Consider the following 16,275-nt stretch of genomic DNA (forward strand, 5'->3'; position numbering starts at 1 on the left):
TCTAAAAGGATTTCAAAAGTCCTTTCATTTCATTTAGTCTTACGATGTAACTTGAGATCTTTACATGAAAACTAGGGCTCGGATTTCGATGATTATCTCTATAGAGATTCTGTTGAATTATACTCATGTTGATTCTGTTATTATATACAGATGATGAAATTGAACAGGGAACGTCGAAAAGTGGTGAAAAGAAAAGTGAATTGTGTCTAGTTACAATTACGAAGTTGTTTAAGACATGTGTATCTTATTTGTCGTGATTTATTGTCGAGTCTTCAATGTCGATCGATACTCGGTTCAATTGAAATAAACTCGTATTTTTAACTAGCCAAAGACTATTCACTTGAATGCATTCTTCAAAACTATTTCGGAAATACATATATTGGTTCAATGGAAGACCATAAATGAGTCTCAAAACCAACAAGGAGTACGTTTCTATGTTAAATGATTTACTGACTTTACTTCTCATAGATCCGATATAAATTTTGTTCCACTTTCTACAAACTTATGATTTATTTCAGGTTATAAAGACAACCGTTATATGATATGCCTAGGAATGATCGAGTTCACCCTGGGCTATAAGGGTTTCGAGAGTCCCTTTATTTTATTGAGTGTCACGATGTAGCTTCAGTTCTTTACATTAAATCTAGGTCTTGGATTTCCACGATTTTCTTCATAGAGATTCTGATGAAAGTTTACTTATGTACTTTCATGGAGAATATTTTCTTTATTTTGTATAAACAATTATATGAATTATATACATGGCAGTCAAATGCATCAGTTAGATCTAACAGATTTGAAATTCATTGTGCTATAAGATCATTTCCAAAAAATTCATAGAAATAATGCAATTTTTCAAAATCAGTCTCACAGAAAATTTTACTTATTTTAAGGAGATATTTTCTAGTAAAACTCGCTAACTCGCCATATAACCAATATTGGTAGATATTTTTATTTGTTCACGAGGAGTATATATCTCATTGGTAAGAATTTGTAATTAATTAAAGTTTCTACCAATGAAGAGGGGTATTTAACCCTTAAATGCATGAGGTCAGCCACTACTATGGAGACTTCCGACCACTTGGTTAGGTCACTGTCAACTGAGTATAAGCTTCTGAAAGCGTTTAAATAACCGTGAGTAAAACAAAACTGCGATACAGATTAATTTGATCGATTTACAAAGATTTAATTGCCTTAAATCTCATGTACCATATATGGTACGCCATACATTTAAGGGTTAAATATTAAGATCTTAAAGAATTCGATTTTAAAGTCAGTGCTACCTTTCTACTCCCTCTTGAATACCAAGTAGAACGTGACGATAATATAGCCGTAAAAATTATAGCACCTTGATTGAATGGAAATGCGCACCTAAATCTATACGGCAACATCCCTCATACTTTCAATTATCACACTTTACCAGCTAACCCCTCGAAACTAAAATATTTATTGTTTTTAAAATTCGAAAAAATATCCCATAATTGCAACAAACTCGCGCACATCTATCAGAAACTACGATAAATTTCAAATATTCTACCACGCTGCGCCGTAAACTTTGTGGCAACATAGATGAATGTTGCTTAAAAAATAAAGTTATGCGAGGTTTAGATGAATGCCTCAAATACATTTTTATGGATGAATACAAAAATTTATATGGAAATATGTTGAGATTTGAGGGCGTCTTGATAAATCGGTAACACATAATTTTTTTTTGCTTTTTTTAAGACACTTTTGGCATGATACAGTTAGCACTGGGATAAATTTAGAGATATTTTTAAGCAATAGTTTTTGTCTTCGTCTCTAAAGTTGGCTTTAATTATTATCGCTATTTAAAAATTAGATTTTCTGAGACCTATTTCTATCGAAGTTTTTAGATTAGAAGTCAAATACTCTGTATTGATCTGAATTAGGGTAACTGAATATATAGTAAATTCTATAATGGCTTCAGTGATCTAGATCTTGTCTATCCGTCGAGATTCATTATCTGATGACATACAGATACAGATACAGGATTGATCTGAATTAGGGTAACTGAACATATAGTATTGTCTACAATTGCTTCAGTGATCTAGATATAGTCACATCTATCCTTCGAGAATCATTATCTGGTGACCTAATCTCACTACAAAGACATTGTTATCAAAGAAGCAATAACTCCTACTATATCTATATTCTATCATATACTGTTCAAAACTAAAAAAATCTGTGTTTAAGATGTTATCGAGATCAACGTAGTCTATAGAGTTAGAGCTCTTTGGATTTGAACTAAAAAGCAATATGACTAGTCTTGAAAAGACTAAGAAATAATGATCTAGTCTACAACAAATTGAAGTTTCAAGACCTTTTAGATTTCGATTTTCATATCTTCGATTACTTCGTTCTCATTACAGCTTGTAAACTTTATATCAAAGGCTTGAGCTTGGATTTCGTTGATTATCTTCATGAGAGAGGAGTTCCAGATCATAGTTTACTCATGTATTTTCATGCAGAATATCTTCAAAATGATCTAAGGCTACAATGGACCAACATTTATGGATAATTTCAGGTGTTGGGACCATGCCTTTTGCACTCAATAATTTGGAAAACTTTCGATATTTTTGGAGAAATATCTTTCCAAACAAAAGATATGCTCTGAGAAGTATACTAAATGCGATATCTCTACTTATTTTACAGCTTTATTAGCTGATCTTTAACGCATTTTAACCTCAAAATCTCAAAAAGTCACTGACTTATCAAACTGTAACCGTCTCTTAGTATCTATATATACGAGTATATGCATAAACGTTAATTTAATACGCTTTACGTGCAAACACCAAAGCGAAAGAAAATCAAATAAAACATAAAATAAACTTGGTTTATGAAAAAAAAATGGAAAAAAATATTAAAACAAATACAAGCTCACTGGCACATACCACTCCAAACACACACACATATACATACATATAAAGACATAGAGTCCACTCACCAATTTGTTCGACATTCGCCAAAAAGCCACCGGTGCAAGCGGCATTAACGCTGCCCACCACAGTGTTATTGTTGCTGCTGTTGCTTTTGCTTTTGCTTTTGCTGTTGTTGTCATGGCCAATGGCGTTGGCATGCACATCACTCGACGGCTCGCCAGCATAGAATTCCAACAACAATTGCGCGCCACTCGATTCTATTTGTGTTGGCATATTTAAATTACTTCCGCCGTTCAATTCAATGAGCAACGTCGATGAGAGCGACGGACCGTCACGTACTTTGATGTACTGCGCCGGACAGGGCAAACGCAAAAAGTTCAAATTCAGCGCAATATTCTGCTCGCCATCCACCTGTAACGAGTGTAGAGTGTATACATAGAGTAGCGGAAAACATGAAATCGTAAAACTTTGACGTACGAAAAACTGGAAAAATTCCATAAAATACAACAAAAAACAAATGTTAATAAAACACACACACATTGTTGTTGTATGTTGTTGCTGTGTGCCGGTGTATAGCAAAAACAGAAAAAAAAAACAACATTATTTAGTGGGTGTATAAAATATGGCGCATATGCAACGCGGCAGTTAGTACCACCTACCACTTGCAGAGCTACAGGCTTTAGACGCTTACTTGCGTGCCTAGGTAAAACTCCTATGTCCATATGGGCGCTTTGGCTTAGCAATATACACGTATGCTTTTTGTTGTAATAAGTTACCGGATGTGCTCGGGTGTGTGTGTGTATGCGTATATAGTATATCCGCTGTTGCATATGAAATTCTACGTGCCAGTTCGTGTTTTTCTTGTTGTTTCCTTTCTAAGTGTATCAAGTTGGAGTTGTTTTACGGTTGTTCACTTCATTAAAAATGCATGCGGCTGTTTGTGCTCGACCATTTGTATGCAAAACTCTGCTATTAACTAACAACAACAGCAATAATTCAACTAAAAACTGTAATAATAAATAGCCGAGCATTTGTATGGGTGCAGTGTGGTTTATTTTTATGGCGGATTAGATTAGATTAGGGTTGGAAAATGTGCGGAGAGAAAAAATTCCAATTTTTTTCTTCAGATTGTAGTAAATTATCAAGGAAGAAGGTTCAAAAAGTACATCCAAACAGATAAGGGTTCTTCAAACTTTCGGAACTGGAATATGATTACTATCTCAGATCAACTAAACTTTTTTTCTTGGAAATATTATCCGTTTTATACTCCAATCTTAGTAACCTTTGTGCACCCGATCATTAAAATAAATATTTAATCCTTTCGATATATTTTTCAGAAATATTTCACATGATTTATGTAAGCCGGGAGTTGGTTAGTTGAAAGGGGAGGCGAAGAGAGCCTGACCGCAAGCGGCCGCACTTAGGCCATTATTAGGCCCATTGTGCTCCCCGAAGGTACTCTGGTAAGCGTCACCTGAAGTTTCTGAGTTTATTTCATCCCTGCTGCCCAATTTTTCTCAGATTAAAGTAATGGGAGCCTTGGAAGGTATCTCTTCTTAAACGACGGAAGGCCGGGCATTCGCAGAGATAATGCTCTAGTGTCTCGTCATCTTCCGCGCACGCCCTGCATTCCGCCGATTCTACTATGCCAAGTCTCTGCAGGTGGCCTCTTAGAGGCAGGTGCCCCGTGATGTCCCCTGTGATACAGCTTAGTTCTCTTTTGCTTAAAGTAGGAAGTTTTTTGGTCTGTCCAGTGTCAACACTGCCCCATAGTAGCTTTGCGGTGCGACACATGTTCCAGGACCTGAGATGTTCCCCTAGCATCCATTGCTTTAAGCAGCGCTTGAGAGAACTGAAACGTCTGGGGCAGTTTAATGGAACTGTATTCCCAGCTGCTCCTGAGCGAGCCAACTCATCTGCCTTTTTTTCTTCTATACCTACATGACTGGGTACCCAGATAATGCTAACTGAGTTTTCTCCCGCTAGTCTATTAATTGCCTCTTTGCATGGTCTGACGCATTGAGACTTTGTATTGGCGCAGCGGATAGCCTTAATCGCGGCTTGGTTATCATCCAACAGTTAAATTAGGTTATGTTAGGTTTGTATGCAGATCTCTGCAAATACAGAAAATCTTGTTTAGACATATTAGAGCGCTGTTCGCTGTGATACCAGTAAACTCCCGATGGATCAAAGTTCCTTACGATTCAGCAAAACGCTTGGAATCCGTTACCAATTTCTTTAGTCGGCTAATGTCGATTCTAGCCAATTCACTAGGATCGCCAAATATGGACCTTCCGAGGAGTTTCAACCTCAGTCTGGCAAACGCTGGACAGTGGAGGAGGAAATGCCAACAGGTAGCTTAAGAATAATTTGGAAGGCATATCGTTGAGTTCACCAGCTATTTTGGGTTTGAGATAGAAACTAATTCAAAATATATGCACTAAACAGATGAATATTATGCGGAAAATTACTGGATTCTTAATTGTCCGATGCAGATGATGACCAAGAGTAGTTTAGACATGTTATTATTAAAGCTCTCTTAATTAATATGCTATTCAAAATTCTTGAATGAAGGAAATATATTACATTCTGAGATAGAGAAATCGTCTCAGAAAAGAAAAGAGAAAATTAGAGATTAAAAGAGAGCTTACACTTTGGTTTGAGGCAGAGAAATACGAGTTCTAATATAAATCTCAAAAAGGAAAATATTACACTGAGGAAGAACATGATTGTGGTCAATTTGGATAATCTTCTGTTAATGAAAACGTTTTAAAGCTCAACTACACAAGAGAGCGATCCGATGAGTACTTAGGCGAGCCGACAGAAAGAAACTTTACCATCGTGTAGTATATTAAATGTATATAAAATTCCGTCTAATGAGATTATCAATGACATATTGATTCAATGTACACACCAGAAAGCGAAGAACAGTCGAAACAGAGGAATAAAAAGATGTCTCAAAGGTGTCTTGGTTAACTATGGTATCAAGATGTAACTTGAGATCGACGTTTTGACGTTGATTATCATCGTGAGAGAAGATATTCTGAATATTGTCTAAATGATCTAATAATTAAATTCATATGGTCTCGTGACCGTGGTAATCTTTCGATGTGTGTGAAGAGATATCTTTTCAATACAAACAATATTTTTTGCTCCGAAAAAGGCGATGGCTTTTCTATCGACCAAAAAGGTAATGGTAACGATTTTCTAAGAATCTCAAGAGTTTCATTTTTTCACTCTTATGCTTCAATTATACTTTATTCTACTAAATTATTCAAACAGAGCCAAATGTCAAATCGCTAACGACCAAAAGAGGTGACCATAATTAGTCATATTTTAGCTAAGACTGTTCTACCATTATTTTTCGTTTCTAAGGTTATCTTAGAAGTGAAGTCTTCCACTGTACCCCAGGATGAGGAATTAAAAGACTGCGATAACATTTAATTTCAGCAGTATTCATTGCTTTGACTGTAGCAGCCGCTAAGGTGGTTAGACGTATTTTTATGAACTTAACAATTTTAGTTTGTTATTCGCCATGTGAATTTACACTATTTCCAATATTTAAGAGAACCTTTAAGTGCCATCGTGTTTTATATGAGAACTCGCTGAAAGAGCCAAACGCTATCCCAAAAATCGAGTTTGAAAAGTGTTTCGACGATTGGAAGATCCGCTGGCATAGGTAGCTAATATTTAAAAGGCCACAATATCAATGCAGACGAATGAATAAATATTTGTACAAAAATCGAAAATACACTTCTCATATTGAATAGGGAATACTAATTATCTGTCAAATCGTCTTGAAACTATTGGCTTCAAGCAATGCCCTAATAATCAATTTCTGTATTTTCTATTAAAAAAATTGATTTAGGTATGTCAATATATATTTTATGCCTTCGAACTACATATTATAGTATTTTTCCACCGTTAGAAAAAAAAAATCTATAACACAAGCAACTGTAATAATTTTCTGAATTTTGCAAATATTTCACATTCAAACTATTTAATATATTAAATAACAATGAATTGTGGTTTTGACATGAACAAAATTATCGCAGCCAAAACAACACGCCTCCATACATTTGTTACCAGATATCTACAATTACAATCGGCGCTGCGGTGAGGTGTCCAATATGTGATTATTTTGTGGTCGCACTTGCAGATTGCACTCGATGAGTGTGTGATTTCGATTTAGAAGTGTCAGTGATTTGATTGAACTTTGTACTACATTTGTATGCGTGTGCATAGAAAAATCTATTACAACAACAACATGAATAACAAATAGCAACAGCAATAAATTTTGTCAGTATAAACGCATTTATCATAGCTGTAAATGGTAGATATGTATGTATATATGTATGTAGATATATATATTTATATGTGTGTATGTGTGTATAGCTGTGTGTGTGTGTGATAAATCTAGTTTGATTTGCTAGCAAAGCCACACACATTTATTTGCGTATTATTGCTGCGGACAAACACACAGCGAAGAGCATATATGCATATACAGTTAGTTAGATATTTTTATGTATATATGTATAACACATACAGATTTATCTAGTTACTGTGCTGATTACAAATTTCAGTTTTCATAATTTATTTACTGTCTCTCACTCATTTGATTTATCGACACACTTTATTCAGAGGCGTATACATAGAAAAGTGGTGCAAATATACAGACATACATACATACATATGGACTATATGAGAAAATGAATAAAGTTTTCTTTTGTAATTTTGCCTATAGAAAATATATATGTATGTATATGAGCTTGTTGAACAGGATGCTATCAGGACTTATATGCCAACAACACATATGAATAGAAACACATACATATACACACAGAGACCTGAGTATTTGCGAATAGCTTTGGTTATTTCTTACTAGTATTACAAAAGTTTTTTTCACACTCACAACTTTTTCAAAAAAGTTTCAAAACACAAAACACGAGTTGCAAAGTGGGTAAGCTAGTCAGGAGTGTATTAAACTGAAGAAGAAGAACAAGCAACAGAAGAAGAAGAAGCAACAAAAGAAGAACAAGCAACAAATATAAAAGTAGAAGCAGCAAAAATAGAAAAAATAACAGAAGAAGAAGAGTGCAAACCATGTAGCAACTCAGTCTGAAGTGTCGACCAAATCTTCGCAACAAAATCACACGCATGTGTTGACTGCATATAAGAAACATGCGAAAGGCAGAAAACAAGTGTCGGAAAAGGATGAAAAAGCATGAAACGTACATATGAAAAAGGTCAACTTATGATTTGCCCACAAGCCACAAAATGGCAGCTAAATAAAAAGGAAAATAATAAAACCAACAACAACAACAACAGCAAAAAACGTAATAATAATAAAGCAGAATGAAAAATGTGCTGTGTGCTGTCAAAACAAATTTGACATACAAAATATTGTATGTTTACATAGAATTTATAAATTCAACAAGTGGCCTAAAACGATAACACTCCGGGGTTTCAGGTGGCTTTTATTATATTTGACCTATTGAGCGTATACATATACATATGTACAAAAACAAATACAAATACAATACTTGTGTGTATGCTCATTTATGTGCGCTTGTATGGGACAGGTGAAAGTGTTGAAAAGTGTAGTGGGTCAAGCGAGTTTTAAAGCTGTTGTATTTAAATATGAAAATAAATATATATTTGTAAATATGTATATACATATAAATATATATGCATGTATTATGCATACAGTTATTTGGAAAAACTATTTTAATCCAACCAATTGTTTAAATTCGTGGAAAAATTAATTCATTTTGAGCGAAAATTTTCAGTTTCAAAACAAATATTTGTGCAAAACAAATAATTGTTTTAATATACACATGTATATGTACATATATGTGAAAGGTCGTACACGGATTAATATATATACATATAAATAAATCAATAAATATATATATATACTAAAGATTTCTAGTATTAACAAGTAAGGAAGGGCTAAGTTCGGGTGTAACCGAACATTTTATACTCTCGCAATTTATTGATGTAATTTTATAAAGACAACACAATTCGACCCATATATTCGGCATAAAGTTCAATAGAATAACGAAAACCATTATAAATAGTATATGGGGACTGAGGTAATTCCTAAACCGATTTCACTCGTTTTCACCACCAAGATACAATGTATCGAAGACTATACGATCACTTAATTTAATATTACTTATAATTAGGTATATAGGATCTGGGGGAAATTATGACCCGATTTTTACCATTTCAGGTACAGAGAGAAACTGTTATAAGAAAAAAATTCAGAGGGAATGAATTACATTAAAATATCTGAGGGATTTACCTATATTTTCGGTGAAAAATTAACCTTAGGCACTGAGTTCTTCATGCTTGATATCAGGGGCCTTGAAAAGTCATGGTCCGATTTTGACAATTTTTCCACAAGTGATGTCACAGCTCAAATACAGTATTTGTGTAAAGTTTTATTCCGCTAGCTTCATTGGTTCCTTATGAATACATTATAAAGTGAACGAATCAGATGGAATTCAAAATTGGGTTATATGGGAAGTAGACGTAGTTGTGAACCGATTTCGCCCATATTCCACCCGTGTCATCAGGGTGTCAAGAAAGTGTTATATACCGAATTTCATTGAAATCGGTCGAATAGTTCTTGAGATATGGTTTTTGACCCATAAGTGGGCGACACCACGCCCATTTTCCATTTTGTAAAAAAATCTCAGTGCAGCTTTCTTCTGCCATTTCTTATGTAAAATTTGGTGTTTCTGACGTTTTTCGTTAGGGAGTTAACCCACTTTTAGTAATTTTCAACCTAACCTTTGTATGGGAGGTGGGCGTGGTTATTATCCGATTTCTTTCATTTTTGGACTGTATAAGGAAATGGCTAAAAAAAACGACTGCAGAAAGTTTGGCTTATATAGCTTTATTGGTTTGCGAGTTATATACAAAAAACTTATTTGAGGGCGGGGTCACGCCCACTTTTCCAAAAAAATTACATCCAAATGTGCCCCTCCCTAATGGGATCCTATGTTCCAAATTTCATTTTCATAACTTTATTTATGACTTAGTTATGACACTGTATAGGTTTTCGGTTTCCTCCATTTTGTGGGCGTGGCAGTGGACCGATTTTCCCATTTTCGAAGGCAACCTCCTCAGGATGCCAAGGAACATGTGTTCCAACTTTCATTAAGATATCTTAATTTTTACTCAAGTTATCGCTTGCACGGACAGACGGACAGACATCCGGATTTCAAATCTACTCGTCATCCTGATCATTTATGTATATATAACCCCATATCTAACTCTTATATTTTTTGGTGACACAAACAACCGTTATGTGAACAAAACTATGATACTCTGTGCAACAGGTTGCGGGAGTATAAAAACGAATTTAAGTAATTTGAGATAGCAAATATTAAACAGTTTTAGTAGCCTAGAGAATTTTCATTCGGAAAGCTTTTCGTATATACACCCCGTAAAATTTTAGAAATATTTTTTTTTTTTTCATTGAAAACCATTTTATTTATCTACCGTTCGGTCAGCTTTGTCAAACATATATTCTGAAAACACCTTTAACGAGACTTCTTGAACGGAATAATAATTGTTGTAGCATATCTTGAGAAAAAACAATTGTCAAACATCTATAAAATGAGATACGTCAAGTAAATGGTTGTGCTTAACCGGAGTTATGACTCAAATAAAGTCTAATATGTAATATTATAGGCCTCTAGATGTAATAACTCAGTCAAGTTATCATCAAGAGCCCATTTTTACCAATGATACTTGCTTATCCAAGAAAAACAGATCGACATGCACCATCTTTTTGTTGATTTCAAAGCTGCGTTCGATAACGTAAAACGGGATCGCCTCTATGCCGCAATATCTGATTTTGGGATACACACAATACTTATACGGCTATGTAAAATGACATTGAGCGCTACCACCAGCTCCGTCAGAAAAGAGAAGGACCTCTCCGAGCCGTTCGATACCAAACGAGGTGTCGGCCAAGGCGACTTCCTATCGAACGATTTCTTTTTCCTAATGCTTGAGAAGATAATTCGCGCTGCAGATCTTAATCGTACTGGCACAATCCTTTTCAAGAATCACCAGTTATTGGCCTATGCCGACGACATCGACATTGTCGGCTGCAATAACAGGGTCAGGTGCAGAAGTACCTCCTGTCATCATGCAAAGGGTCTCAGCGGTAAGAAGACCACGTCACTATTGACAATTACAACTTCGAGGTATTAAAAGACTTCGTTTATCTAGGTTCCAGCATAAACTCAAACAACAACGTCAGCCACGAAATCAATCGGAGGTCACTCTTGTCAACAGGTGCTATCACGGGCTCAGTAGGCAATTGAAAAGTAGAGCCCTCTCTCGCAAAACCAAAGTAACGCTCTATAAGTCACTTATCATACCCGTCCTGATGTATGGTACGGAAGCATGTACGATGAGCACTCCTTAGAAGCGTTCGAGAGAAACGTCTTCCGAAGGATTTATCGCCCGCTACGCGTGGGCGTAGGTGAGTACCGGATTCGTTGGAATGACGAGCTGTATGAACACTTCGGCCTCGAAGAAAACATTTGGTTTTTTTTTCTTTCAAAAAGTGGGGAATTGTAAAATGGAGCACCCTTCATATTCCTATGATTTCTACTATTATATTTTGAGCAATTTTTTTTTTTTCAAAATCGAAGCAAATGTTTATCTCATATTTAATTTCCGGGGATTTAATATGACTTTTTTTAGATTTGCTGATTTCTTAGTATTATTTTTAGACTTCGTGACTAGTCTCACGACCTTATTGAATATATAATATAGACCTAAATTCATACAATGTCTAATAGCCTTTTCACACAGGAGCTAATTGATCAATTAACCGGCCTCTGCTCGATTAAAGCGCTGATTTAGATCGATTTAAATCAAAATCTACATTAATCGACTTGACAATGAAATGCAACTCAGCGACTCAGACCGTATTTGTATTTGTCTGCGAGTTGCTGTTCACGCTACACGGCGGTAGATGTCGCTGCTAAAAATAGCAATCAGCTGATGAAACTTACCAGCTTCTTATGAAAAGCAAAAACAAAAATGTATAACACCTCATCGGTTATCGAATAACCGGCAGTGTGAAGTGCAAAAACTGGTTTCTCAATCAAAATTTTAATTGATCAATAAATTTGGCTGTGTGAAAAGGCAATAACCGATGAAGCAGTCCGCAATGTATAAGTTAACAGAATTAGACAGTTCATTAGTAATATCTTACTTGTTGCAATGGCAATGCATATGTTCGATCCTTTAATATGAGTAAGTTATGTAGAGGCACTCAGAATGCTTCTCAGTATGCTGCTGATGGTATTGGAATTACGTTAAGTTGTACGGAGTAATATATCATCTTCATCTTCTAGAATTATTGAGTGGTATTATAGATCAAACTTCCAAAAAATTGTTAGAAAAGACAACGATTGATTACCACCTATAAGTCAAACTAAGCTTACATCATAACTAAGAGTCGAATCATAATTTATGAATATTTGATCGCAATTTACTACAAAGCTGATACCAAGCGCACCAGCATGAATTTATACACTAAGTAAAATTCAATGCTGCAACAAAATTGAAAAGCTCCACAGCAAATAGTATCACTCTAAAATATGAATGTCAGTCAAGGAGAAGCGCTTCACAAGTGACCAAACTCGACACCGAACCCCACTCGCCAACTGTCTACCGAACTGTCTGTCAGTTCATCTATTTATTATTTGATTGTCTCGCTCGCACTCACACTCACTCCCCAGCTGTCTAACGGGACGCTTGGAAATTCATACAGCCATAAAACTAAATTAATGCTGTCCAGCGTGACAATGACTTACAGCAACAACAACAACAAAAGCAACAACAACAATAAACAAACAATCACCCAGTGTGCTGTTACTGTCGATGATTATTGTGTCCAGCCAGCTGCAGTGCCATGCAATAAAATATAAGTTTTTTATCTTAATACGTTGCCATTTTTTCGCAGGAAGCGCGCTGGGGCTGGGTGACAATAAAAATAATATGTGCTGGACACTAGTATGTTTGTCTGTGTGTATGTGTTTGTGCTTCTACTTTGGTGTAAGTGTGTGTACGTGCTGCCCGTTGCTGGGTATGAGCACTTAACAATTGCTACGTGTTAGAAACAAAGTCATTGCTATTGGCGCTAAAGCAGTTGGCGTCATAACAATAAAATTGCGAAAGAAGGACAAACGGCTGAAATAAACAAGCTTACACGAATGCGAATATAGTATGTTATGTATGCGTGTGCTTGTTTGTGTAAAATAAAGTAAGAAAGATGATATTTGCGAATTCATATGGGTGTGCGTCTGTGTGTTTATAGCGGATTGTTGGCACAACCCGCAGTGCCATGCTAAAGGCTACAAATCCAGCATAACAAACATGCACAGTCGGTAGCTAACCAAGTGAGCAAACGAATGATGGTGCGTTCCAGGAAGATGGAATGGGTCTTGTAACAAAATTTAAGTTTATCAAGACAAACAATGTAATGGGATTATTAACAAAAAATGGTTTGAGAGAAAATTATTTGCTTAAAAAGATTGAATTTTTTTCATTAACATTAAGTAAATCAAGCTCCAAATTCACTGTAATTTACTTTTGTGACCATTAGAACTCCTTTACCATAAGTTATACATAATTTATTAGTGTCTTTGCAAAGCTAATGGGTAACACCCATATTCTTTCTTGAAAATCTTTTAAACTTACTTCGGCGATTATTTTCTAAGAATCATATTATATTATTTATCCACAATTTAAAGGAAACTATTTTAATTACAGAATGTTTTAATCGAACATTTTTTATGCTTTCCACTCGTCTTCATTTATCTAAAACTAAGTTTTTCCTTCTTATTCCATCATGAAAAACACATTCATTCCCTCTAAAACCTGAATGTGTTTATTTCCTAGTTAATATCCCTAAGACCCTTCAAAGCTCTCCTTTCTCACATATTACATGTTACACATCTAACCCTCAGATTCCAGTCGAATCAAATTTCTCCAGGCTGTCTGTGAAATTAAACCTGTGGACAGCTCTATTAGAGCACAGATGTCTCATTATTGAAATCAAGCATTTGCACCAGCTCGACACTAAAATAATTGTTTAAAACCTTAATTGAGTGCTAATGTGGTGACATAAACTTGAGTTTAGGTTTTAGTGTTTAGATGTATTTATAAATTGCTCAAATTTAAGTGTTTAAGAAACTCTGTGTCTAATTATAAAATTTTGTGTGTACTTTTTATTTTTAAGATCGCGATAAGAACCTAAGAAGTCAAAAAAACTTCAGAATATTGTCATATATGTTGTCTACAAGTGTGGTAGGATGTTGATGTTACGAAATTGAGTTTCAAAAATTTTGAGTTTAATATTCTTTATGCGATTTATTAGTTTAAGGGGCTGTACCAGTGTGACACTTTCAAAAAATTGATTTTTTTATTTGGTTATTCGATAGTTTATACTTTCTAAAATGTCCTGTGAAATCGGCAAGGTCATAACTTGACTAGTTTTTGAATAACAGCATTCTAAAGTGCGAACGAACGCAACTATAAACCTCTATAGTTGAAATGTTAATGGCGTTTTTCGAGAAACGATATTTTTCAAAATTGCTGAGATCATAACTCAACGAAAAATTGACAGAATAGTTAAAAATTGTCAATTTGGCTTAAAAAAATGCGAATTATTTTACCTTAAAAATACATTTTTTTTTTCAGAACTACGCCATTTTCTTAAGTCTTGATATTTTTCAAAAATCGTTGCTTATTATATAGAAAATACATTTCACTTTAATAACCTTTTTGAATTCTTTTGTTTCAAATACTTAATCGGTGGGAAACATGTCAGCAGTTGGGGAGCTGTTTTTTTTTGGTACCTCCGAAGACAGTACATAAATCCGTTATTTTTCAATATTTTTGTGTACAACATACCCCCAAACATTCGATCCAGTACTTTCTTTAAAAAAAAAATCACGAAAATCGCCTAATTTTTCATGAGTTACACTGGTATGGCTCCTTAATTTTTTCTATTTTTAATGAATGTTTAGTTCAACATATTATTTTGTTTGCGATTTATATTTATGTCTGAGAGAAAATAAATTGTGAAACGATTATGTAACAAAAACAGGGTTGCATTTCCAAAGATATTTAAAACATTTAAAGGAACCTTTCTGATAAAGTAAACTACTAGTGTTTATTGATCAACATTAGAATGGCCAATAAACTCGAGTTTATGAAACCTTAAATGTGTTTTGTAGCAATTATTTGACCAGTTTTGGGAACACTTAGGGATAGGCACCGACTTAAAGATCGAAAGAACGATCACTCGATAAAAGTATTTGACTAATTATAACCGAAGTCCATGGTCGCCAGAATACAAGTTCATTGTATCTATCATAAGATTTTCTCTAGACAGAAATTCTCTTTTGGTCCTTCCATGCAAGATAATACTTTATCGAGCTATTTAAGCACTGCTCTTCTAAAAACATCGCTTCGTAACTAATATGAAAGAAATATTGATTATGTTAATTATATTTATTCCTTCTTAGCGCACTAGTATATTGTAAGGCTGATATCGGCACTTGTTATTTCCGAAGCAGAGAGAGAGAGAGAGAGTACTGTCAAATTTTGATGGGGAAATAAAAATTAGGTCAATTATGTACATAGCAAATGACTCATAACACTTATACATATTCAGACACTTAATTAACAACTATCAATAAATGAAGTCATTAATGAAAGAATAAGAATTTAAAAACTTTCTTTGGAATGCAACACATATATTGAAACCATGAAATGCACAGGCATCCAATTGTATATCTTTGTATACAAACACAAGCACACTCAATTGTTTTTATTTTTACAATAACAAAAGTAAACAGTTAGCAATAGTGGAAGGAAACAAAAATGTGTAGCAATTTATTTTAATGTGAATTTCACACACAAACACACGACACGCATTACAACAAATGCGTTTTATTTTCGCACCGTTTCCAACCCGAAAATTGCTATATGAGCGCGAGAAATAAAAAAAGAACACACGCATGCTAGCAAGCACTCATGAGAGAGCAATTCGTGACAGTGAATTTGGCATTTTGTCGTAAAGTGTGTGGCAAACTAAAGCGACGCGGAATGATGATGCGTCACATAAAAAAAAGAAAGCGAAATGCGCAGCAATTTTCGAAAAGACACACTTTTGAGTGGCATGCAGCAGCAACAGCAGCGGCATGACGACAATGAGGCAAGCATTTGCTGTTGCAGTTATTGTTGCTGTTGCTGTTGGCTTGCACTAACACCGTTATGATGTCAACAATGTAGTCAATGTCATCGAATGACGAAGCGCATCGGCAGCAACAAC

At 34.8% G+C, this 16,275-nt stretch overlaps 1 protein-coding gene across 3 annotated transcripts in view; it reads right to left on the reverse strand.

Annotated features, from left to right (window-relative positions):
- LOC105210728 (uncharacterized) overlaps positions 1-16,275 on the reverse strand; it is a 256,763-nt gene that overhangs the window by 9,452 nt on the left and 231,036 nt on the right. For all 3 annotated transcript variants that reach the window (XM_054228975.1, XM_054228976.1, XM_054228974.1), the window contains one exon: positions 2,963-3,308. In XM_054228975.1, the coding sequence (XP_054084950.1) occupies positions 2,963-3,308 (346 nt within the window). The remainder of the gene's footprint in view (positions 1-2,962; positions 3,309-16,275) is intronic.

This window comes from Zeugodacus cucurbitae, chromosome 4 (genome assembly GCF_028554725.1).
Source record: "Zeugodacus cucurbitae isolate PBARC_wt_2022May chromosome 4, idZeuCucr1.2, whole genome shotgun sequence".
Taxonomy (NCBI): domain Eukaryota; kingdom Metazoa; phylum Arthropoda; class Insecta; order Diptera; family Tephritidae; genus Zeugodacus; species Zeugodacus cucurbitae.